This window comes from Microcaecilia unicolor, chromosome 13 (assembly GCF_901765095.1).
Source record: "Microcaecilia unicolor chromosome 13, aMicUni1.1, whole genome shotgun sequence".
Lineage (NCBI taxonomy): Eukaryota > Metazoa > Chordata > Amphibia > Gymnophiona > Siphonopidae > Microcaecilia > Microcaecilia unicolor.
In genome coordinates this window covers 27,593,123-27,619,456 of record NC_044043.1, presented here as the reverse complement: position 1 = coordinate 27,619,456, position 26,334 = coordinate 27,593,123, and the positions used below count along the sequence as shown (strand labels likewise).

At 47.1% G+C, this 26,334-nt stretch overlaps 1 protein-coding gene across 4 annotated transcripts in view; it reads right to left on the bottom strand.

Moving 5' to 3' along the window:
* Positions 1–5,088: 5,088 nt before the first annotated feature.
* Positions 5,089–26,334, bottom strand: part of LOC115456483 (myeloperoxidase-like) — a 131,332-nt gene continuing 110,086 nt past the window's right edge. For 3 of the 4 annotated variants that reach the window (XM_030185593.1, XM_030185592.1, XM_030185591.1), the window contains exons 13-14: positions 10,005–10,231; positions 5,089–5,669 (exon numbers count right to left, since the gene is read on the bottom strand). In XM_030185593.1, coding sequence (XP_030041453.1) covers positions 5,647–5,669; positions 10,005–10,231 — 250 coding nt within the window. In that variant the 3' untranslated portion in view covers positions 5,089–5,646. The remainder of the gene's footprint in view (positions 5,670–10,004; positions 10,232–26,334) is intronic. The other variant, XM_030185594.1, reaches the window with a different exon arrangement.

Here is a 26,334-nt window from a genome sequence, read left to right as displayed (position 1 = left end):
AGAGCATTCTAAAATTTACACACCTAGTTATCGCCTGGTGCCTGCAGTAATCTTTCAGGCACATGCTGGGCCATTTTCTACTGCAGCTGGGAAAAAGGCAATTTTTTTATAGGCCAGGAAATGGGCCTGCATTAATATTAAAAGTAGTGTGTGCCTATTTATGGCTTGATCCCTTACCACCACCCATTGACCTAGCAGTAAGGGCTCATGCATTACCCACACGGTAACCATGCAGCACGCTCCAACGTGGGCACACTGCCAGAAATGCCCCCTTGGTAGAAAATAGAACATTATTTACTACCACAGGACTCAATGCATGCCAAATTTGAAATTACCACCGGGCGCACGCACTACCCCAGTGGTAGTTCCGATTGGGTATGTGCTGCCTGCTGCCAGCTGAATATTAGGAGCATACAAAATGGCTGGCAACAGGGGCATATTTAGGAAAAGGAAAAGAAGTTAGGCGCTTAGCGTTGCTTTTTAGTACTAGGCTCATAAATTAGGCTGATAATCTACGAGCAGGGTCGGTATTATTGTAAGCCACATTGAGCCTGCAAATAGGTGGGGAAATGTGGGATACAAATGTAACAAATAAATAAATAAATAAATATGTTTTATCACTATAGATGACAAGTTGTAGTAGTAGTCTGGACAAATTAATGGCAGGACTAAATTTATGAGCATAACTTTTAAGCTCCTAAATTAAGATGAATTTTCAGCTGAAAATTTACACTCCTAAAATTGGCTGAAAATAGGGCACAAATTTAGGAGGCTAACTTAGGAGCTCAAGAAGCCTTCAAGTTAGGGGCGTCTCAGCTTTGCTTTATGGGTCAGACCCGACACGGTCTGTGTTTCGGCAAGAAACGCCTGCATCAGGGGTCTAATATTTGTATCTGTTTCCAAGACAAATGTGCTGGAAACTCAATTGAAAGACACCAAAATTGGCAACACAGGAACATATAAGATTTCTAAACTTAAGCTTCCCACGCTGTTCAGAAATGGCAATTTTGTTCAGCACAATTTTGGCGTCTTTCAATTGAGTTTCCAGCACATTTGTCTTTAAGACTGAAGTGTTTCCTGACAATGATTGATTGATAACCTTGGAAACACAGACCGTGTCGGGTCTGACCAATAAAGCAAAGCTGAAATGTTCCTAACTTGAAGGCTCCTTGTGATTTCTTGTTTTCATTTTTGCTTTTGTACTTTTGGATTCCCTCTCCTTTATGTTTAACTTAGGAGCTCAACATTTTCTAAACATTGGGTTCTCAGAGACCATCTTTCCCTTTTTTCATAAAGAGAAACTTAGAAGTGGAAATGTATGAACAGTTCCTGCTACCCAATCTTACTTCAGCTGGCTCATAGGTAGGTGGCCCATTTGGGTGAAGAGAAAACGCAGGATCAAATATTGGCACATTTCTGCTGGCCAGGGCTATAAAGCAAGTTCAACTGTACTGCTGGGGTCCGATTTGCTCCCTTAACTCCATTGCCTAACATTCTTCAAGAGGATTGCCAAGGATTTGGTGAGATCTTTGGAAAGGACAATCTAAGGAACCTTTTTCATCATCTTTGATTTGCCAGCTAATATCCAGAGGCAGTTTGTAACATGAAAAATGCAACAGTGGCAACTACTCTGATGAGACTTCCTAACTAGGTAGTCTTAACTGACCAGTAGACTCTGTAATGCAACATGCTTATTCATTGCTGAAGGTGAAAAATCTCCTATCACCCACATTTTTGTCGAGCATATGCCTTGAGTATTGTGCTCAGTTCCGTCACTGTATCTCAAAAAAGATAATTAAGAATTACGAAAGGTTCAAAGAAGAGCGACCAAAATGATAAAGGGGATGGAGGAAAAGTCTTTAGTCTGCTACTGAGACAGACATGGGAAAGCATCTGCCTGCCCTAGGATTGGTAGCATGGAATGTTGACATGATTTCAGTTAATGCCAGGTACTTGTGACCTGGTTTGGCCATTGTTGGAAACAGGATACTGGACTAGATGGACCATTGGTCTGATCCAGTGTGGCTACTCTTATGTTTTTATGAGCACATCAATAAAACCCTCAAGCAGATGTTGAAGAAGTTGGTCAGTAGGTATGGCAAGAACTGAGAGTCTTTGTGTGGAGGAGTGGCCTAGTGGTTAGAGCACTGGTCTTGCAATCCAGAGGTGGCCGGTTCAAATCCCACTGCTGCTCCTTGTGATCTTGGGCAAGTCACTTAACCCTCCATTGCCTCAGGTACAAACTTAGATTGTGAGCCCTCCTGGACAGAGAAATATCCAGAGTACCTGACTGTAACTCACCTTGAGCTACTACTGAAAAAGGTGTGAGCAAAAATCTAAATAAATAAAAATAAATACTGTTTGTTATTCCAGACGTTTCCCATAGCTACCAAGTTTCTCCCCATTTAGAAGAGGAGACCCAAGGGAATCCTGGCTATTGTACGAGAGACTTGGGAAGAAGACAGAACCTGAGGGACTATGTAATTCAAATGCAAACACGGCTAAAGAAAACTATTGTGTTGGTGGCATGTTCCTTACAAGGTCAAAGAAAAGGTGGGACCTGTGATCTACAACGTGGCCTAACTGTATAAGGAGATTGAGGTGTGAATGTACATGGTTCAAGTATGCATGTAGGTATTTATTTTATAACCTACATGCATGCACGTTGTTACTTCACCTTTGTCCAGCTCAAACTATGCCTATAAAGAAATGCAACCTGACTCTCCTGAACATAACTGGGACCCATGAATTGCAGTCTGGGGTCTTTGTTGCTGTGGGGTTGTGGATGGATTCTGTGGCTCTTAGGCCTGTTTCTCGGTGTAATGAGCTGGCAAGGAAACACAGCCCCACCACCACCACCACACCTTGTTTTTAACAGAGGAAATTTCAGCTGACTATAGAACTTGGCTTATCTAGCAATAGTCTGATCTTGGAATGGATCCAGGAGTGAACCAACATCTGGGCCAAGGCATAAGAACAAAAATTTGCTATACTGGGTCAGACCAAAGATCAATCAAACCCAGTATCTTGTTTCCATCAGTGGTCAATCCAGGTCACAAGTACATAATAGGATCCCAAAAGACAGATTTCATGCTGCTTTTCCCAGCATAAACACTGGATTTCCCCAAGTCCACCTTAACGATGTTTTATATTTTCCTGCAGGAACTTGTCTAAACCTTTTTTAAACTTGACACCTAACATGAACACCTCTTCTCACATCCTCTGGCAACAGATTCCAGAGTTTCATTATGTGTTGAGTGAAAACATATTTTCTCTGATTTGTTTTAAATTAACTACTTAGCAACTCATTACATTTCAGACCCCTGTCGTATCTCCTCTTAGCTGTCTCTTCTCCAAACTGAAGAGCCCCAACATCTTTAGCATGTTCTCATAAGGAAGTCGTCCCATTCCCTTTATCATTCATCACCCTCCCTGTATATTTTCTAATTCCGTTATATCTTTTTTTCACCAGAATTGCACACAATACTCAAGATGCTATAGCACCATGGAGTGATACAGAGGCATTATGATATTCTCTGTTTTATTCTCCAGTTTACTATTGCCAAATGTACTTTGAGGAAGTAAACTGTTCCGCAAAACACTCGTTTTAACATCTTTGTAAGTGATATTGCAGAACGGCTGTCAGGTAAGATTTGCATCTTTACGGATGATACAAAACTCTGTAATAGGGTAGACACCCTGGATGATGTGGATTGCACGAGAAGGGATATAGCAAAGTTAGAAGCATAGTCCAAAAATTGACAACTAAGATTTAATGCTAAAAAATGCAGGGTTATTCACTTGGGCTACAGAAATCCAAGGGAGCACTACCATTTAGGGGGAGGGGGAAATACTTCTGTGCTCAAAAGAAGAGTTGGGGGTGATCGTTTCTGAAGATGTTAAGGAGACCAAACAGGTAGAAAGTTTGATGGCCGTAGCTAGACGGATGCACAGGGAGAGGAATGGCCAGCAAGAAAAATGAAGTGATTATGCCTCTGTATAAGTCTCTGATGAAACCGTATTGTGTACACTTCTGGAGACCACACCTTCAAAAAGATATAAAAAGGATGGAGTTGGTCCACAGGGCGGCTACTAAAATGGTCAGTGGTCTTTGTCATAAGGTTTTTGGGGACAGACAAAGATTTCATAAGTACATAAGTATTGCCATACTGGGACAGACCAAAAGTCCATCAAGCCCAGCATCCTGTTTCCAACAGTGGCCAATTCAGATCACAAATACCCGGTAAGATCCCAAAAAAAGTACTAAACATTTTATCCCAGAAATAGTGGATTTTCCCCAAGTCCAATTTAATGGTCTATGGACATTTCCTTTAGGAAGCCGTCCAAACCTTTTTTAAAACTCTGCTAAGTTAACCGCCTTTACCACATTCTCTGGCAACGAATTCCAGAGTTTAATTACACGTTGAGTGAAGAAAACTTTTCTCCGATTCGTTTTAAATTTACTACTTTGTAGCTTCATCACTTTCAACATGTATACTTTGGAAAAAAGACAAAAGAGAAGAGGTATGATAAAGACATTTAAATATCTCTGTGGCATAAATGCAACTGAAAGGAAATTCTGGAATGAGAGGGCATAAGATGAAGTTAAAAGGGGATAGACTTGGAAGTAATCTAAGGAAAATAGTTCTTTACAGAAAGGGTGGTAGATGAGTGGAATGACCTCCCAATGGAAGTGGTGGAGACAAAGACTGATTTAAGAAAGTGGGGGGCAGGCCTGTGGGATCTTAGGGTGAGAAAGAGATATTGGATGATATGGATGACTGGATGGGCCATATGACCTTTATCTGCCATCATTTTCTGTGTTTCTATGCACGTCAAGCAAAAAATAGCAAAAGTGCCTGACCTTTGTTGTTTTTGTACATTTCTAGGCATTTTGTGCCATTTTTTTGTGAAGTCACTTCGTACTTTGGTGCATTGACTCCATAAAGCAGTGTTATTTGCTCATTTTGTAATATAAAGAACTGTAATAAGTTCATTTGTTTCATAGCTTATGACAGTGTAGTATGTGCTTATCCTGTAAGAAGATGCTGGGCATTCATATTCCCTTCAAGGAAGGTGGTATATAAGTAAAATACAGCATACTTTATTCATCCAATTGCATAAGGCAGTTTAATATATGCTCATTCTGTGGCATAAGACAAAATTACATTCTTTAATAGGCAGCAGTGTAATAAAAACTAACATATCAAATGCAAAGGTAAGGCAGTATTATAAGCTTATACTAACTTCAGAACTACTTCAGCATTTACAATACTTTGCTTATGAAGGCTCAGGATTCTGTTTCAAGCATCCAAATATGAAATATTCACAGCTAAGTCAGAACAAATTGGCTCTGGGATATTGCCTGGAAGGGTTGTCTGCCCCTGTGTGCAGCAGACAGGAAGCACTTGCTCCTGGTGTTCCTGAAAGGCAATAAAGGGCCCTAGATGCTGGTTTCTGAGAGTTACAGAAAGAAGGTGTCAGTTAACCATGGTGTTGAGTTTTACAAAAAAGGAGTGAGAGTGCAGAAAGAGGTGTCACTAGAGAGGAGTGCGGTTGACTCTGTTCCTAGGAATTTCACAGACATGTCATTCTGGCTCCTGAGCATTACAAGGAGGGGTCATCATCTGGCCTGGATCTTGGGCGTTACAGAAGGTCCATGTTGTCTCCTGTGGATCCAAATAGAGAAACCGAATCAGAAAGCTTTGAAAACTGACAGTCATTTTTATCTGTGTTTCTGGGACACTGGCAGGACATTGGCACTTTAAACTTCAGCTACATCAAACTAAACAGAGAAACAATAAGGCAACACAACATACTTCTACTTTTGTCTTCATTTTCTAGCAATTACCATAAAAATCCAAAAGCATTTTCTTTCCACTTATAATCCTTTTTTTTGCAGGGTTCTGAATAGATTCATATGGAAGACAGTGAGCACAGAAATAAAACCTGATGCTACATTCTGCAGTGCCTGTAATCTTGGAAACACAAAAAAATGCAAAAACATGGAAAGAGGGGAAGGTTAAAATGATTTTTCTGAGCTAAAAACTTGTTTTCTGTACTTTCAAGCCTGGTAGCCCCGAGAGCATGATGCCTGTAGCAGAGGAGGATAGGACATCGCACTCTCACTTTCAGAACATATGTGAAGTCCTGCAGGTTTTAGCTCGGGCTCTAACCCACTACATTCATGTTGGAAAATAGGCAAACTTGACTTGATGGTTCTGGGATCCACTGGCACCATCCTTGTAGAGTTGAGATTACAGATGGAAAGGCATACTGGACATGTACTCCTGGCGCTCAAAAATTGCGTTCAAAATTTGCACCAAGTTTCAGGTGGTATAAATCCTCAGGCCATAAGTTGGGAGCAGATTGTGGCACTCCGTGGAGTGGCCTAGTGGTTAGGGTGGTGGACTTTGGTCCTGGGGAACAGAGTTCGATTCCCAGCACAAGCAGCTCCTTGTGACTCTGGGCAAGTCACTTAACCCTCCATTGCCCACTGCATTGAGCCTGCCGTGAGTGGGAAAGCGTGGGGTACAAATGTAACAAAAATAAAATATCTACAACTCTTTTTTTCAATCTTCCCTGGGCTCGCTGATCTCATCTCATGGTTTCCAATATCATTTTTATGCTGACGACACCCAGCTTTATCTCTCCACACCAGACATCACTGCGGAAACCCAGGCCAAAGTATCGGCCTGCTTATCCGACATTGCTGCCTGGATGTCCAACCGCCACCTGAAACTGAACATGGCCAAGACTGAGCTCATTGTCTTTCCACCCAAACCCACTCTCCTCTCCCTCCACTCTCTATTTCAGTCGACAACACCCTCATCCTCCCCGTCTCATCTGCCCGCAACCTCGGCGTCATCTTCAACTCCTCCCTCTCCTTCTCTGCCCATATCCAGCAGACAGCCAAGACCTGTCGCTTCTTTCTCTATAACATCAGCAAAATTCGCCCCTTCCTCTCCGAGCACACCACTTGAACTCTCATCCACTCTCTCATCACCTCTTGCCTTGACTACTGCAACCTACTCCTCACTGGCCTCCCACTTAACCATCTATCCCCCCTTCAATCCGTTCAGAACTCTGCTGCTTGTCTTATCTTCCGCCTAGACCGATATGCTCATATCACCCCTCTCCTCAAGTCACTTCACTGGCTTCCGATCAGGTACCGCATACAGTTCAAGCTTCTCCTACTAACCTACAAATGCACTCAATCTGCAGCCCCTCATTACCTCTCTATCCTCATCTCCACATACGCTCCTACATGTAACCTCCGCTCACAGGACAAATCCCTCCTCTCAGTACCCTTCTCCACCACCCAGGGGCGTAGCTACAGGTGGGCCTGGGTGGGCACAGGCCCACCCAATCTTGGCTCAGGCCCACCCAGTCTTTTGTGACCCTTTTTATCCACCCGCCATGCAGCAGAAGCTCCCTCCTGTTGCACCTCGCTAATAAACAAACAAGGCAGAGGCGCAGGACCACGTCTCTCTGTCTGCCGCTACTACTTCCTGTGTGCCGGGCCGGCCCGGAAGTTTACCTTAGAAGAGGCATGACTGCTGGGCTGAACTTGCTAGAAGCGCACCCTCGGCTTCTGGTAAGAATTGTTGCTGCCCTTCCTGCGCTGCTCCATCCATTGAACTTTTTGTCCACTTTCAGTTTCCCTCTCGCATCCGCTCCTCCCTCCCTCAACCTCGCCCCCCCCCGGCAGTCCTCCGGACCGGACCGAACCGTCGTACCTGCAGGCAGTGGTTAGGAGAGGATGCCGGCATCCAGGCACTTCTGCTGCCTGCCACGTCCCACCTACTCTGATTCAACTTGCAGGACGCGGCAGTCAAAGGACACCGCCTGTGACTGTTGGGAGACTCGGGAGTTGGGACCAAGCGGTTTGAAGTGATCTAATCCACGGTAAACAAGGAAGCCAATTTGGTTAATCTCTGTTTTCACTCTCCCGCATAGCTGTCATCACCTCTAGTACACTCTAACCAAAGGAAGCAAACCTATGAGCTGCTGCAGCCACGTTGTCGTTCTTTACTGTTTGTCCACCTGTAATGTAACAAGTCTAAAGCTGTTTTAATTGGATAGGTAGTGCCTTAAAAGGTAGAGGTCAAAAGTTTTTTGTTTTTTTTTACTTATTGGACAGCTTTTTAATTTATTTGAAAGCTTCCCATATAGGTATAAATATCATGAAATAACAATTGAATATCACTAAACATCTTTAAAATTATTATAGCTGGTAGAAACTGCAATTTTAAACTCTGTATTTTGTGCTCATTTTTGTACACTAAAAAATAAAATAAATAAATACACTGTATACAATACAGATGGCCAAATTTCAGTGAGGATATCCTGTTTCTTGATGGGTTCATCTTAACTGTTGTTGTAATCTACCTTGGGAAGCCTGGTGTTATAAAGATGATGGAATATATCATGGCTTTTTTGAGGGGATACTTGGGGTACTGAGTACCGGCACCTTTTTCATTGTCTGCTAAAATTGACCCTTGGACCCCAAGCTTTAATGAAAGAGCTCAGGCTCTACACACTAATTCTGCCTTGTCATAGGTTCTGTGACTGGTTGCAGGGGGCCTGGCTATTGTGGGGTGGGTCCCTCAGTGATCACCTCACCCCTGAAGGGTGGCCTAGCATTTGAGTACGGGCACCTATTTTGCTAGAAAAAATGCAGGGTTAGATGGTGGGGAAGGGAAGGATAGAGCTGATGCTGGGCTATGAGGATGGATGGGGGGAAAAAGAAGGGAAGGGTAGGGCTGATGCTGCGCTGTGGGGATGGATTGGGGGGTAGGGAAGGGCAGAGAAGGGCTGATGCCATGCTACAGGACAATTTTTAATTTTTGGTCCTCTTTTCTGTAATTGATGAGGGTTGGTATATGTTCTGCATGTGACTGAGGTGAGAGATTCTGCTGGCATGTAGTTTGTGTGGTATGAATCTGACGTCTGAATTTTCCAATGGAATGTGTATTGCTGCTATGTATATTCACCCCTGCTTTTATAAAAGTACTGTTGTTGGTAAACGTGTTCAGAATTGGTGTTAAGGAGCTTCTTTGCAGCCTTTAGTGTTACTTCACAAAGTACCTGGCAGTGAAGGGATTTTGTATTGCTATTATTGAGGTGCTACCAGAATTTGAATACATTTCTCCAATGCAGGATCATGCCATGTGTGTTGAGAAGTTTGCTGCTGTAGTAAACTTATGCATGGTCAATTTTAAGATATAGGATAATGTAATCATATTTAAAAATATCAATTTTTCCATTAAATATGTATGTGGTTATATTGATTTAGGGCAGCTGTTGGACAGACTACTTAGAAATCCATTATCAAGGGCATTCTAAGGCATTATTTTGTAGTATCACAAGAAACACTACTATACACACAGTGCCCACCCATATTAGCTCTGGGCCCACCCAAAATCTCAGGTCTGGCTACATACGCCACTGGCGGGGGTCCCCAATCCCTGTCAGCTGAAGTGTTGTCCAGCACCAGTCTCCGACGCCGCTGCATTGCCTGCCCTGCTCTATCTTCCCCTCACGTCCTGCACGCTCCTTTTAGTGAAATTGAGCAGGGGTCATTTAGGGTACCTGTTTGTCACTTAGATGTGATTGAAACAGATCTAGACCAAAATGTCTATCTTTTAGCTGTGGACATTTTTTGCTTTGTTTCATTACGGCAGATAAACGTCCACATTTTAGGAATGCCCAAGTCCTGCCCCAACATGCCCCGTGATTTGCACACACTGCAGAGAAAAACATTTCAAATCTGAGTTTTGAAAAACATCCAAATGCCACTTCATGCCAGTTTTCAGACATTTTTCTCTTTTGAAAATGAGACCCAAGATATGATATATGGCTACAACTTCTAATGTTGATAATCTTTTTCCAAGTTCCCTCCTAAAGTGTTCCTTCTGTATTAATGCCTCTCTGTGATCAGGGATTCTGATTTCAGGTGCTATCTTCATTGCTCCAACCCTTCCCTGGGTTTAAAATTATACCTTTATGAAACCTACTGGAGTTCTCGGTCCTATTCCTCCAAGCAGTCAGGTCAAGCGCGGGGATCTGGTTGCAGTTCACGAAGTCCTGGGGGAAGCTGTTTCCCAGAAAAACATTGCGTGGCACCTGAGTAATACGAGTGTTTTTGCAGATAATGTGGGACAGGGTCACCCTCTCCAGGGCCTGGATTTGATTCCTTGTAAACACTCCAGGATTTTCATAATAAAATCTGATAAAAAATGTAAAACAGACATCAGGTGAACACTCCTCACACTTTTTCCTTCTTCTGTAGTACAAAGGTATGTATCATTTTCAATTTTAGTTGCTTACTTTTGAGGCAATTTGGTGCTTTCCCAGGGTCAGAAAAATGGTTTTTTATTAATGTCCACTATGAATCAGACTTCACTGTCTCCCAATAAAAGTGAGGTCTATTATCAAAATCTGTACCTTTAAATATACAATACTTTATGGAATGACGCCCAATTATATGCAAAACTTAATAGAGCTTCTGGTACAAAAGAGGCGCCAGAGATGCATTGAGATAGACTGCTTGTCCTGGGATTGGTAGCATGGAATGGGGCTACTAATTAGGTTTCTGCCAGGTACTTGTGACCTGGACTGGCCACTATTGGAAGCAGGATACTGGGCTAGATGAACCCTTGGTCTGACCCAGTATGGCTTCTTATGTTCTTATGCATTTCCCTAACTGAAAGCTTTTCATATTTAGGCACAAAATGGTGGAACTCTCTTCCAAGAGATATAAGACATAACGATAACTGTCCTTCCACAAATTCCTAAAAACTTTCCACTGACCATCCACTGCACTAGTTGTAAAACTGTTCTCTCAGTTTGTAATCTTCAAATCTCACTGACTGTAATTCAACTTTTGTAATGTATGTAAGCCACATTGAACTGAAATTGTTTTTGGATAATGTAGGATAGAAGAAACAATAAATAAACAAAATGTATTTGCATCACAGGGGATTCTAGCGCTGTGCCCATTCTGACGACATCCCCCAGCACTGCACATCAGCTGCAAAATGATATCACAGTGCCCCAGGAAGACCCATTTTTGGGAGGGTTTGGCTATAATTGGAAAACTCAGGGGTGTTTTATCAGTGCTTTCTAAATATAACCAAGCAAATCAGACGCCCCAAGTATAAACTTAATGGTTAGTGCAGTGGCCTGAAAACTAGGTGAACTGGATTCAATTCCCACTACAGCTCCTTGTGACCCTGGGCAAATCACTTAACCCTTCATTGCCCCAGGTACAAAAACTTAGACTGTGAGCCCTCCAGGGACAGAGAAAAAAATCTGTATGTAATATGTCAACTACTTTGGTTGTACCACAGAAAGGCAGTATATGAAATACATAATATGAGGATATTAATCATAGGGGACGATATTCAGCCCATAGGTGTCAGTGGTTTTATAGCCACGGACTGAGTTTGGCACGGATATTCAATGCTTGGCCCCGTCCAGGCACCAGGATTAAACATCCTGGTCTTTCGTGAGCCCAGAAGTTATGTGGGTACTGTGCAATATTCAATGCTGGTAAAGATAGGAATGCTTTTTTTTTGTAACAATATATTTTTATTGTAATAAAAATATAGTGAATTCATATTTTACAAACAACAACAAAAGGGAACAGGCAATAAAAGCTAGTAACAAGGAACTGCCAATCTAATAGCACACTGACTGGCCCCCTTCAAGAACAACTCTCCCGCCTCCCACCCTTACCCAGCTCACCTCTCCCCTTTACAAGTCTCCCCTTTCCCTGCTAGGAACCAAATCTCCTCCCCCCCCCCCCCCCCCCCTGCCAATATCCCTCCCAAAACATTCAAAACCAGGAGTGGCCATAAAATCTCCAGCCTGGAACTGGGTAACATAGTAACATAGTAGATGATGGCAGAAAAAGACCTGCATGGTCCATCCAGTCTGCCCAAGACAAACTCATATGTGTATACCTTACCTTGAATTTGTACCTGTCCTTTTCAGGGCACAGACCATATAAGTCTGCCCAGCAGTATTTCCCGCCTCCCAACCACCAGTCCCGCCTTCCATCACCGGCTCTGGTACAGACCGTATAAGTCTGCCCTCCCCTATCCTCGCCTCCCAACCACCACCCCCTCTTCCCCACCACCCAATTTCAGCTAAGCTTCTGAGGATCCATTCCTTCTGCACAGGATTCCTCTATGCATATCCCACGCATGTTTGAACTCCGTTACCGTTTTCATCTCTGCATATAAAATCAATTTCTTATCTGTTTTAAGTTCTAACTATTTACCTGTCACCTTACATCGTTAACTTATCCATTTAAAAACAGATTGTTTCTCTAGCTTTGAAATTGGACAGACACTGGATGTTGCATGTTTTCTTTAAGCATAAGGGTGATTTGTTCCTTAATTCTAAAAATAGGATTTTGCCTGATGCGACATAAGAAGCAAAGAACAGAATTTTTTCTTTTGAGATCTGGGGTTCTTCACTTGGGGGCCCTATTTTAACTCAAGTTTTCATGTAAATGTATTGTTAAGTATACAGCCATTAAATATATATTTTTTCAGCCTGCATAGTTAACAGCATTTGGCTGAACATTGTCCAGAGGTTCTGGCAGACGCTGTTTTGTCTGAGGTCACTGAGATTTAATGTGGTTCGTGTATTATTACATTTCAAATTTGGTAGTTAGTTGTAGGCTGTATTTGTCTCCTTCATTTGAATTATTAGCTGTGGCTAAGTCCTTGATTTTGTGGGTTTGTGTGGATAGTGCTTTATTATTTTCTTAGTATAAATAATATGAAGTGACAGTCATTTATTTACTATGCCACTTTTCTGGTCAAGCATCTTTGGCCTGCTCATTGATATATTTTATTTAAATACATAACCCCCCTTTTACAAAGCTGCGCTAGCGGCTGCTAGTACGGCTTTGTAAAAAAAAGGGGGGGGGGGGGGGGGGAGTAAGTAGCTGATATGCTGGGGGAGCATACGAGAAGTGGAAGGGCAGAGGTCCAGGCTGAAAGAAGCTATAAATATGGCCACAAACCTTATGTAAAGGAGATCTTGGGATCTTGCCAGGTATTTGTGACCTGGATTGGCCACTGTTGGAAACAGGATGCTGGGCTTGATGGACCTTTGGTCTTTCCCAGTATGGCAATACTTATGTACTTATGAGAGTAAATAAAAGCAAGAGAAAAAGGAAACCGATATGGTTCTCCAAGCAAGTGGCTGAGAAAATAAAGGTTAAAGAGTTGGCGTTCATGAAATACAGAAAAACTCAAGAAGAACACGGGGAGGAATACCGGAGGAAACTGAAAGAAGCCAAAAGAGAGATACGTCTGGCGAAAGCGCAAGCGGAAGAACAAATGGCTAGAAATGTAAAGAGGGGGCGACAAAGGTAAAATTATGTATCATACCTGATAATTTTCTTTCCATTATCATAGCTGATCATCCATAGACTGTGGGTTGTGTCCATCTACCAGCAGTGTAGATAGAGAGCAATCCTTTGCCTCCCTATATGTGGTCATGTGCGGCCGGAAACTCCTCAGTATGTCGATAATCAAAGCTCCATCCGCAGGACTCAGCACTTAGAGAATTACATCCACAAAGGGACACTCTGCCCAGCTCACCCCACCGAAACGAGGGAGGGGAATCAACCCAGCTCATCCCCACACAAGTGGGGGAGGGGAATCCGTCCAGCTCATCCCCGCGGAGCGGGGAGGGACACCACACCCGCCGATGCGGGGGATCTGGCTTATCCTGCAACCGCAACCGCGGAGAAGCTGACTGACCCTAACACCGCCGAAGCGGGAGGGGTACAAAGCTGCCCTACAGCCGCACGAAGCGTGAGGGAGTGGCCGGCAGAATTTAGGTCTCAATCCAGCCCCGTAAAACTGAGGGGAGAGGATGCAGCAGCTCACTGTAACACAAAATCGTCTCAACTCCTGAAGAATCCAATTGAAAAAAACTTGAACACGAAGTCCTCTTGAACAGGAACTGAAGACTAAACTTGAACCTGAAATGCAACCAGAATATAAACAGTACAGATATCTGGGAGGGGCTATGGATTGATCGGCTATGATTAATGGAAAGAAAATTATCAGGTATGATACATAATTTACCTTCCATATCATCATGCCGATCAATCATAGACTGGTGGGATGTACCGAAGCAGTACTCACCCAGGGCAGAACATAGAAATCCCTGACTGCAACACTGAAGCTCAAACCGGGCCTCCACCCGAGCAGCCACAGTCAAGCGGTAATGTCTGAGAAGGTATGAGCCGATGCACAAGTTGCCGCCCTACAAATCTCTTCCAAGGAGATGGACCCGGCCTCTGCCATCGAGGCCGCCTGTGCTCTAGTGGAGTGAGCCTTCAGCTGGATAGGCGGCACCTTCCCCGCGGCCACATAAGCTGCTGCAATGGTTTCCTTGACCCATCGTCCACTATAGGCTTGGCAGCCTGCAGACCCTTAGGAGGACCTGCGAACAGCACAACAGATGATCCGACTTCCGGAAATCAATGGTCACTTCCAAGTATCTGATGATGACTCGTCTCACATCTAGATATTTGAGAGCAGAGTACTCCTCTGGATAGTCCTCCCTACGAAAGGAGGGTAGACAGAGCTGCTGATTCACATGGAAGCGAAAAACAATCTTGGGCAGGAAGGAAGGCACTGGTGCGAATAGACACTCCTGCCTCAGTGAACTGCAGAAAGGGCTCTCAACATGATAGTGCCTGGAGCTCGGAAACTCTTCTGGCTGACGTGATAGCCACCAAAAAGACTGCTTTCAACGTCAGTCTTTCAGAGATGCCTCGACAAGGGTTCACAAGGCGGCTTCTGCAAGGCTCTTAGCACCAGATTGAGATTCCACGCAGGTACCACTGAGTGCAGAGGAGGGCGCAGGTGATTAACTCCCTTGAGAAAACGCACCACATCTGGCTGCGAGGCCAGGGGAAGCACCCTTCAGGTGACCCCTGAAGCAAGCAAGAGCCGCTACCTGGACCTTAGGGAACTGAGGCGACAGTCCTTTTGCCAGACCTTCTTGCAGGAACGCCAACACTGAAGAAATTGGAGCAGTGAAGGGAGAAAGTGAGCCTGCCTCACACCACGATGCAAAGGTACGCCAAACCCTGGCGTAAGCAGTAGAAGTAGAGCGCTTCCTCGCTCTCAGCATAGTGGCGATGATCTTGTCTGAGAAGCCCTTCTTCCTCAGACACTGCCGCTCAATAGCCAGGCTGTAAGACCAAAGGGGGAGGGATCCTCCATCACCACGGGACCCTGATGCAACAGGCCCCGCTCCGCTGGCAGCCGCAGAGGGCCGTCCACTGACAGCCTGATCAAGTCCGCATACCAGGGACGTCTGGGCCAATCCGGACTCACCAGGATTATCCAGCCTGGATGCTTTGCCACCCGGCCTAGCACCCTGCCCAACATGGGCCAAGGCGGGAACACATAGAGAAGCTCCTGTGTCGGCCACTGTTGGAAAAGAGCATCTACTCCCAGAGATCGAGGGTCCCATCCTCCTGCTGAAGAAGCGCGGCACTTGGCAAATTGACTGATGATGCCATCAGATCTATGCGCGGCTGGCCCCAGCGCTTCGGGATGTCCAAGAACGCCTGAGCAGTATTCATTGCCTCCCGCAATGTGGGGCCGCCGACAGCTGTTCCAGGTTGCTTCCGCCCACAGGCATAGCTTCATGTCCTCCTTGGCTAGAAGGGCGCTGCCTGGTATCTCCCTGGCGATTGACATAGGCCACAGCCGGGGCATTGTCCGCAGGACCCGTACTGGCTTCAGCGCCAGAACCGGGAGAAAACTCCAAAGGCGCCACCGAATGGCTCTGAGTTCCAGATTGATAGACCACTTTTGCCCTACAGGGACCAGAGCCCCTGCGCTGTCCTTCCCAGCAGTGGGCGCCCCAGCCCGACAAAGAGGCGTCCGCTGTGACGACAACCCACGTCCGGGGTCATAGAGGCATTCCTGTGGACAGCTTGTCTGGCCTCAGCCACCAGCTCAGCGCCTTGCGCACCGCTGGATCCAAGGGAAGGCGCACAGCGTAATCCTCCAAAGCTGGAGTCCATCGCTGCAGCGAGAGAGCTGTATAGGTCTCATATGGGCCCTGGCCCAGGCACTACTTCCATCGTGGCCGTCATAGATCCCAACAAGCTGCACATTAGTCCCAAGCCCGAAGAGAGAGGCTGCTAGGAACTTGTCCACCTGAGCCTGAAGCTTGACAATCCATTGTCTGGCAGAACATCTGCCCCACTTGGAGTCAAATCGAACTCCCAGATACTCCAGGACTGAGTCGGGCGCATCTGGCTTTTCTCCCAGTTAATGATCCACCCCAGGGAGCCAAAAGAGCATCACCCGGTCTGAAGCTCTGCCGCACTCTGCATAAGAGGGGGCCGGATCAACCAGTCGTCCAGATTAGGTGGACTTGTACTCCTTCTTGCATAGGAAGGCCGCGATGACCACCATTACTTGGAGAAGGTCCTCGAGCAGTAGCCAACCCGAACGGGAGGGCTCTGAACTGGAAGTGGTCGGCTCAGAACTGCAAAATGCAGAAAGCGTTGATGAGGCCAGATGGGAATATGCAAGTAAGCTTCCTTGATGTCCAAGGATGCCAGGGACTCCCCTGCCTGCACTGCCGCTATAACAGAGCGGAGAGTCTCTATCCGGAAGTGCCGAACTTTCAATGCCCGATTGACCCCTTTGAGGTCAAGGATAGGCCGGACAGAACCTCCTTTCTTTGGTACCACAAAGTAAATGGAGTAAAGTCCCTTGCCAAGCTGATCTTCTGGCACCAGAACGACCGCACCCAGGCGGATCAGATTGTCCAAAGTCTGCTGCACTGCCACAGCTTTGACCGGAGACTTGCAGGGAGAGTGCACAAACCCGTCTCTTAAGGGTCGGCAGAACTCTAGCTTGTAGCCGTCTCTGATGACTTCCAGCACCCAAGCGTCTGAAGTTACCCTGGTCCACTCACCCAGAAACGAGGACAGGCGTCCTCCAATCTGCACTGGGCCATGGACCAGGACCCCGTCATTGGGTACGAGACCCTGGGGGAGGACCGGAGGGCGCACCTCCGGGACGGCGGTCTCTGCGAAAGGAATGCTGCTTGGGGGTGAAATTCCTCTTGAAGGAAGAGGGGGCAGAGGAGCCCGACTTGCCCGGGCGGTACCGATGGGCTTCCTGAAACCGTCCTCTGGAGATACCGGGGCAAGCACTGGCCCGAGCCCTGACCTCTGGTAACCTCTTGCCCTTAGATGTGCCGAGATCGGTCACAATTTTGTCCAGCTGGACCCCAAAGAGCAGCTTGCCTTTAAAAGGCAACTTAGCCAGGCGGGACTTAGAGGCGTGGTCAGCAGACCAATGTTTCAGCCAAAGCCACCGCCGCGCAGAGACTGTCTGAGCCATACCTTTAGCCGAGGCTCTCAAGACATCATACAGCAAGCCTGCCAAGTAGGCCAAGCCCGATTCCAGGGCTGGCCAATCAGCCCTCAAGGAAGGATCCGAGGGGGAAGCCCGCTGCACAAGCGTCAGGCACGCCCTGGCCACATAGGAGCTGCAAATTGAGGCCTGCAAACTTAAAGCAGCCGCCTCGAAGGACGACTTTAAAGCCGCCTCCAATCTCCTGTCTTGGGCATCCTTTAGGGCCGTGCCACCTTCCACCGGTAACGCCGTTTTCTTAGTCACCGCAGTGATTAAAGAATCCACGGTAGGCCCAAGAAAGGCCTCCCGTTCACCTTCAGGCAGAGGATAGAGGCAGGATATAGCCCTAGCCACTTTAAGGCTCGCTTGTGGGAAATCCCATTGAGCCGAAATCAAGGTGTGCATGGCTTCATGCACGTGGAAGGTTCTAGGCGGGCGCTTCGTCCCCAGCATAATGGCAGAGCCAACAGAGGCTGAGGGAGAGACGTCCTCCGGAGAGGAAATCTACAAAATGCTCATGGCCTGCAATAACAGGTTGGGCAAATCCTCTGAGCGAAAGATCCGTGCTGCAGAGGGGTCATCCGCTCCATCCGAGTGGGAATCCGTCTCCTCCAAGGAATCCCCAAAGGACCGTTGGGAGAACTCAGATACGCTGCCCTCATCTACATCAGAGGAGACAGTCCTCTGGGGCCTGGAAGTCCACCCGAGGGCGTTTGCTTCCGGAGGCCTCAACCCCTTGATCAGAGGGGGGAGCCGGGGCAGCGTTTAGCATAAGAAAAGCCTGATGCAGCAGCAAAATGAACTCAGGGGAGAAACCCCCTAGACTGTGCACTTCTGCCGCCTGGGCCACGGCCCTAGACGCACCCTCAACCGGCGCTCGCAAGAGCGGGGGAGAAACATGCTGCGCATCCAAAATGGCGTCCGGTGCAAAACTCCGAGAAGGAGCCGCGCGGGAAGAACAGCGCTTAACTTTCGCCGCTTTCTTGCCGTCGCCCGAATCAAGGGCGACCATAGCATTAACATCTCCCACCTCGAGGGCGGCCCAAAAAGAAGCCGTCCGAGCAGAGTGGCCAGTCAAAATGGGGGGGCGAGCAGCGGGGGATGGGAGCTTATGGCGGGAAAAACCGTTGCACCGGAGGAAGAACCGGGACACTGACTGGACTCCAAACTGACGCCCAAAAAAGGCGAGTCAGGCTTTGAAACCCCCGCATCCCCGCTAGACGCACACAGGCGGTCCGGGGAGCAAATCTTCGCGCCCTCACCCTCCAACGCCATAAGCCACGTGGAGACCGAACGGGGAACCCCCTGCCCGCTATAAAAGGTAAAATTACCTGCTTCTCGCTCCGAGCTGTAACGAACTGGTGTCCCAGTGAGCAGCTGCAATAAACGCTGATATAAACGTTGAAATAAACGCCCTTGAAGGACGTTCACATTTTTTTTTTTTTTTTAAACGGAGCCAGCGGGAGGGGGGAGAAAAGGAGGGACCTGGCACCACCAGGTTTGCACTTGCTCAAGAAGAGCCCTCAACCCCAGGTACTCAACAAAACCTAAAGATTAGGCTTGGAGACCTAGCCAGAGCTGCTGCTGTCTGTGACCACCACCTGCTGAGATAGAGAACATACTGGGGAGTTTCCGGAAGCACATGACCACATATAGGGAGGCAAAAGGATTGTTCTCTATCTCCACCTGCTGGTAGATGGACACAACCCACCAGTCTATGGATTGATCGGCTATGATTAAGGGAAAGAAAATTATCAGGTATGATACATAATTTTACCTTCTGGCACCGGTATCTCTCCCAAATCTTCCTTGATGAAGACTGAAGCAAAGAATTAATTTAATCTCTCCGCTAAGGTTTTGTCTTCCCTGATTGCCCGTTTTACCCCTCGGTCATAGTGGTCCAACCGATTCTTTTGCCGGCTTCCTTCTTTAATATACCTAAAAACATTTTTTACTGTGTGTTTTTGCCTCTAAGACAATCTTTTTTCAGATTTGCATTCCTTGTCAGCTCTTTGCATTTGAGTTGACATCCCTTATGCTGTTGTTATTTTCAGTCGGTTCCTTCTTCCATTTTCTGAAGGATTTTCTTTTAGCTCTAATTGCTTCCTTCACCTCACTTTTTAACCGTGCCGGCTGTCCTTCCTTTTTTAATATACGGAATATATTTTGCCTGGTATTTTGAACAGCATCCACACATGATGTAAGTTTTTGACCCTTGCTTCTGCTCTTCTAAGTTTTTTTTTTCACAGTTCTTCTCATTTTATCCTAGTCTCCCTTTTGAAAGTTAAACGATGACATATTGGATTTCCTGTTTATACTTACTCCAAAGCTAAAGAGTTAGCGTTCCAGAAATACAGGAAAACTCAAGAAAAGGAACACAAGGAGGAATACCAGATGAAACTGAAAGAAGCCAAGAGAGAGATACATCTGGCGAAAGCGCAAGCGGAAGAACAAATGGCTAGAAATGTAAGAACGGGTGACAAAAATTTCTTCAGGTATATTAATGAAAGGAGGAAGACTAAAAATGGAATTGTGAGACTGAAAGATGCTGCGAACTGCTATGTGGATAATGATGAAGGAAAAGCAAATTTGCTAAACAAATACTTTAGTTCTGTTTTCACCGAAGAAAATCCTGGAGAAGGACCGCGATTGACTGGAAAAAGTACAAATGAAAATGGAGCGGATACAGCATCATTTACAGAAGAGAGTGTGTATGAACAACTTGGAAAGCTAAAGGTGGACAAAGCCATGGGGCCGGATGGGATCCACCCCAGGATATTGAGGGAGCTCAGAGAGGTTCTGGCGGGTCCTCTTAAAGATTTGTTTAATATATCGTTGCAGATGGGAGAGGTTCCGAGGGATTGGAGAACAGCGGATGTGGTCCCTCTTCACAAAAGTGGTGATAGGGAAGAAGCTGGAAACTACAGGCCGGTAAGCCTCACTTCGGTTATTGGAAAAGTAATGGAAGCGATGCTGAAGGAAAGGATAGTGAATTTCCTGGAAGACAATAAATTGCAAGATCCGAGACAACATGCTTTTACCAAAGTTAAATCATGCCAAACGAATCTCATTGAATTCTTTGACTGGGTAACCGGAGAATTTAATCAGGAACGTGCTATAGATGTAATCTACTTAGATTTCAGCAAAGCTTTTGACACGGTTCACCACAGGAGGCTCTTGAATAAACTTGACAGGCTGAAGATAGGACCCGACGTGGTGAATTGGACTAGGAACTGGTTGATGGACAGATGCCAGAGGGTGGTGGTTAATGGAATTCGCTCAGATGAGGGAAAGGTGAGTACTGGAGTGTCTCAGGGATCGGTGCCGGGGCCAATTTTGTTCAATATATTTGTGAGTGACATTGCCGAAGGGTTAGAAGGTAAAGTTTGCCTTTTTGTGGACGATACTAAGATTTGTAACAGAGTGGACACCCGGGAGTGGAAAACATGAAAAAGAATCTGCAGAAGCTAGAAGAATGGTCTAAGGTTTGGCAATTAAAATTCACTGCAAAGAAATGCAAAGTGATGATGCACTTAGGGAGTAGAAATCCACGGGAGACGTATGTGTTAGGCAGTGAGAGTCTGATATGTACAGACGGGGAGAGGGATGTTGGGGTGATAGTATCTGAGGATCTGAAGGTGACAAAACAGTGTGATAAGGCGGTGGCTGTAGCCAGAAGGTTGCTAGGCTGTATAGACAGAGGCATGACCAGCAGAACATAGTAACGTCTTGCCCCATCCTTGACCATCTTTAACATTGCTTTTGACTTGTAACCACTCGCCCCACCTACCCTCCTCTCCTCTTGCCTCTACACATTAATTGATTTGCTTGCTTTATTTTTTTTTTTGTCTATTAGATTGTAAGCTCTTTGGGCAGGGACTGTCTTTCTTCTATGTTTGTGCAGCGCTGCTTATGCTTTGTAGCGCTATAGAAATGCTAAATAGTAGTAATAGTAATAACATAGTAGATGATGGCAGACCCTACTTGTCCCTCCAACTACCGCCCCATTTCCCTCTTACCCTTCCTCTCCAAGATACTTGAACGTGCCATTCACAGCCATTGTCTTGATTTTCTCTCCTCTCATGCCATCCTCGATCCGCTTCAATCCAGCTTTCGCCCCCTACACTCGACAGAAACGGCACTATTTAAAGTCTGCAATGACCTGTTCCTTGCCAAATCCAAAGGTCACTACTCCATCCTCATCCTCCTCGACTTATCCACCACTTTTGACACTGTCAATCACAATTTACTTCTTGCCACACTGTCCTCATTTGGGTTCCAGGGCTCTGTCCTCTCCTGGTTCTCCTCTTATCTCTCCCACCGTACCTTCAGAGTACATTCTCATGGTTCTTCCTCCACCCCCATCCCGCTCTCTGTTGGAGTTCCTCAGGGATCTGTCCTTGATCCCCTTCTCTTTTCAATCTACACCTCTTCCCTGGGCACACTGATCTCATCTCATGGTTTCCAATATCATCTTTATGCTGACGACACCCAGCTTTATCTCTCCACACTAGACATCACTGCAGAAACCCAGGCCAAAATATTGGCCTGCTTATCCGACATTGCTGCCTGGATGTCCAACTGCCACCTAAAACTGAACATGGCCAAGACCAAGCGTATTGTCTTCCCACCCAAACCCACATCTCCTCTCCCTCCACTCTCTATCTCAGTTGATAACACCCTCATTGTCCCTGTCTCATCTGCCCGCAACCTCAGAGTCATCTTCGACTCCTCCCTCTCCTTCTCTGCGCATATCCAGCAAATAGCTAAGACCTGTCGCTTCTTCCTCTATAACATTAGCAAAATTCGCCCTTTCCTCTCTGAGCACACCACCCGAACCCTCATCCACTCTCTCATTACCTCTTGCCTTGACTACTGCAACCTACTCCTCACTGGTCTCCCACTTAGCCATCTATCCCCCCTTCAGTCCGTTCAGAACTCTGCTGCACGTCTTATCTTCTGCCTGGACCAATATACTCATATCACCCCTCTCCTCAAGTCACTTCACTGGCTCCCGATCAGGTACCGTATACAGTTCAAGCTTCTCCTAATAACCTACAAATGCACTCGATCTGCAGCCCCTACTTACCTCTCTACCCTCATCCTCCCCTTACGTCCCTACCTGTAACCTCCGCTCTCAGACAATCCCTCCTTTCAGTACCCTTCTCCACCACTGCCAACTCCAGGCTCCGCCCTTTCTGCCTCGCCTCACCCCATGCTTGGAATAAACTCCCTGAGCCCATACGCCAGGCCCCCTCCCTGTTCATCTTCAAATCCTTACTCAAAGACCACCTCTTCAATGTCGCCTTCGGCACCTAATCACTATACCTCTATCCAGGAAATCTAGACTGCCCCAACTTGACATTTCATCCTTTAGATTGCACTCCTTTGAGCAGGGACTGTCCTGCTTTGTTAAACTGTACAGCGCTGCGCAACCCTAGTAGCGCTCTAGAAATGTTAAGTAGTAGAAAGTAGTAGTAGTAGGTAGTAGTAGAAAGACCTGTACGGTCCATCCAGTCTGCCCAACAAGATAAACACAGAAGCTTAGTGGAGATTGGGTGGCAGAGCCGGTGGTGGGAGGCGGGGCTAGTGCTGGGCAGACTTCTACGGTCTGTGCCCTGAAAATGGCAGATAAAGCCGAATGCTACTACCTGTAGAAGGTATTCTCCGAGGACAGCAGGCTGATTGTCTCACTGATGGGTGACGTCCACGGCATCCCCCTCTAACCGGAAACTTCACTAGCAAAGGCCTTTGCTAGTCCTCGCGCGCCCATGCGCAACCGCGCATGCGCGGGCCGTCTTCCCCGCCCGAACCAGCTCGTGTTCGTCAGTCCCGTATGTAGCAGACAAAGACAAGGGAAGACACAACTCCAAAGGGGAGGGCGGGCGGGTTTGTGAGAACATCAGCCTGCTGTCCTCGGAGAATACCTTCTACAGGTATGTAGCATTCGCTTTCTCCGAGGACAAGCAGGCTGCTTGTTCTCACTGATGGGGTATTCCTAGCCCCCAGGCTCACTCAAAACAACAACATGGTCAATTGGGCCTCGCAACGGCGAGGACATAACTAGATTGACCTAACAACTTATCCAACTACAGAGAGTGTAGCCTGGAACAGAATAAAACATGGGCCTAGGGGGGTGGAGTTTGGATTCTAAACCCCGAACAGATCTGAAGCACTGACTGCCCAAACCGACTGTCGCGTCGGGTATCCTGCTGCCAGGCAGTAATGAGATGTGAATGTGTGGACAGATGACCATGCCGCAGCTTTGCAGATCTCTTCAATAGTGACTGACTTCAAGTGGGCCACTGACGCAGCCATGGCTCTGACATTGTGAGCCGTGACATGACCCTCAAGAGCCAGCCCGCCTGGCGTAAGTGAAGGAAATGCAATCTGCTAGCCAATTGGATATGGTGCATTCCCCACAGCCACTCCCCTCCTGTTGGGTATCAAAAGAAACAAACAATTGGGCGGACTGTCTGTTGGGCTGTGGTCCGCTCCAGATAGAAGGCCAATGCTCTTTTGCAGTCCAATGTGTGCAGCTGACGTTCAGCAGGGCAGGAATGAGGACGGGGAAAGAATGTTGGCAAGACAATTGACTGGTTCAGATGGAACTCCGACACTACCTTCGGCAAGAACTTAGGGTGAGTGCGGAGGACTACTCTGTTATGATGAAATGTGGTGTAAGGGGCCTGGGCTACCAGGGCCTGAAGCTCACTGACTCTACAAGCTGAAGTAACTGCCACCAAGAAAATGAACTTCCAGGTCAAGTACTTCAGATGGAAGGAGTTCAGTGGCTCAAAAGGAGGTTTCATCAGCTGGGTGAGGACGACATTGAGATCCCATGACACTGTAGGAGGTTTCACGGGGGGCTTTGACAAAAGCAAACCTCTCATGAAGTGAACAACTAAAGGCTGTCCTGAGATCGGCTTACCTTCCACACGGTAATGGTATGCACTGATTGCGCTAAGGTGAACCCTTACAGAGTTGGTCTTGAGACCAGACTCAGACAAGTGCAGAAGGTATTTATGCAGGGTCTGTGTAGGACAGGAGCGAGGATCTAAGGCCTTGCTGTCACACCAGACGGTAAACCTCCTCCATAAAAAGAAGTAACTCCTCTTAGTGGAATCTTTCCTGGAAGCAAGCAAGACACGGGAGACACCCTCCGACAGACCCAAAGAGGCAAAGTCTATGCTCTCAACATCCAGGCCGTGAGAGCCAGAGACCGGAGGTTGGGATGCAGAAGTGCCTCTTCGTCCTGTGTGATGAGGGTCGGAAAACACTCCAATCTCCAGGGTTTCTTCGGAGGACAACTCCAGAAGAAGAGGGACCAGATCTGACGCGGCCAAAAGGGGAGCAATCAGAATCATGGTGCCCCGGTCTTGCTTGAGTTTTCAACAACAGTCTTCCCCACCAGAGGTATGGGAGGATAAGCATACAGCAGACCTTCCCCCAATCCAGGAGGAAGGCATCCGATGCCAGTCACCGTGGCGCCTGTAGTCTGGAACAGAACTGAGGCACCTGGTGGTTGGCTCGAGATGCGAAGAGATCTCCAAGGGGGTGCCCCACACTTGGAAATCTGGCGCACCACTCTGGAGTTGAGCGACCACTCGTGAGGGTTGCATATCCTGCTCAACCTGTTGGCCAGACTGTTGTTTACGCCTGCCAGATATGTGGCTTGGAGCCACATGCCGTAACGGCGAGCCCAGAGCCACATGCTGACGGCTTCCTGACACAGGGGGCGAGATCCGGTGTCCCCCTGCTTGTTGATGTAGTACATGGCAACCTGGTTGTCTGTCTGAATTTGGATAATTTGATGGGACAGCCGATCTCTGAAAGCCTTCAGAGCGTTCCAGATCGCTCGTAACTCCAGGAGATTGATCTGCAGATCGTGTTCCTGGAGGGACCAGCTTCCTTGGGTGTGAAGTCCATCGACATGAGCTCCCCACCCCAGGAGAGACGCATCCGTAGTCAGCACTTTTTGAGGCTGAGGAATTTGGAAAGGACGTCCCAGGGTCAAATTGGTCCAAATTGTCCAATACAGGGATTTGAGAAAACTCGTGGACAGGTGGATCACGTCCTCTAGATCCCCAGCAGCCTGAAACCACTGGGAAGCTAGGGTCCATTGAGCAGATCGCATGTGAAGGCGTGCCATGGGAGTCACATGGACTGTGGAGGCCATGTGGCCAAGCAATCTCAACATCTGCCAGGCTGTGATCTGCTGGGACGCTCGTACCCGGGAGACGAGGGACAGCAGATTGTTGGCCCTCGTCTCCGGGAGATAGGCCCGAGCCGTCCGAGAATCCAGCAGAGCTCCTATGAATTCGAGGCTCTGTACTGGGTGAAGGTGGGACTTTGGGTAATTTATCACAAACCCCAGTAGCTCCAGGAGGCGAATAGTCATCTAAATATAGTAACATAGTAACATAGTAGATGACGGCAGAAAAAGACCTGCACGGTCCATCCAGTCTGCCCAACAAGATAACTCATATTTGCTGCTTTTTGTGTATACCCTACTTTGATTTGTACCTGTGCTCTTCAGGGCACAGACCGTATAAGTCTGCCCAGCACTATCCCCGCCTCCCAACCACCAGCCCCCCCTCCCACCACCGGCTCTGGCACAGACCGGATAAGTCTGCCCAGCACTATCCTCACCTCCCAACCACCGGCTCTGGCACAGACCGTACAAGTCTGTCCAGCACTATCCCCGCCTCCCAACCACCAGTCCCTCTTCCCACCACCGGCTCTGGCACAGACCGTATAAAGTTGCCCAGCCCTATCCCCGCCTCCCAACCACCAGCCCCGCCTCCCGATCTTTGACTAAGCTCCTGAGGATCCATTCCTTCGGCACAGGTTCCTTTATGCTTATCCCACGCATGTTTGAATTCCGTTACCGTTTTCATTTCCA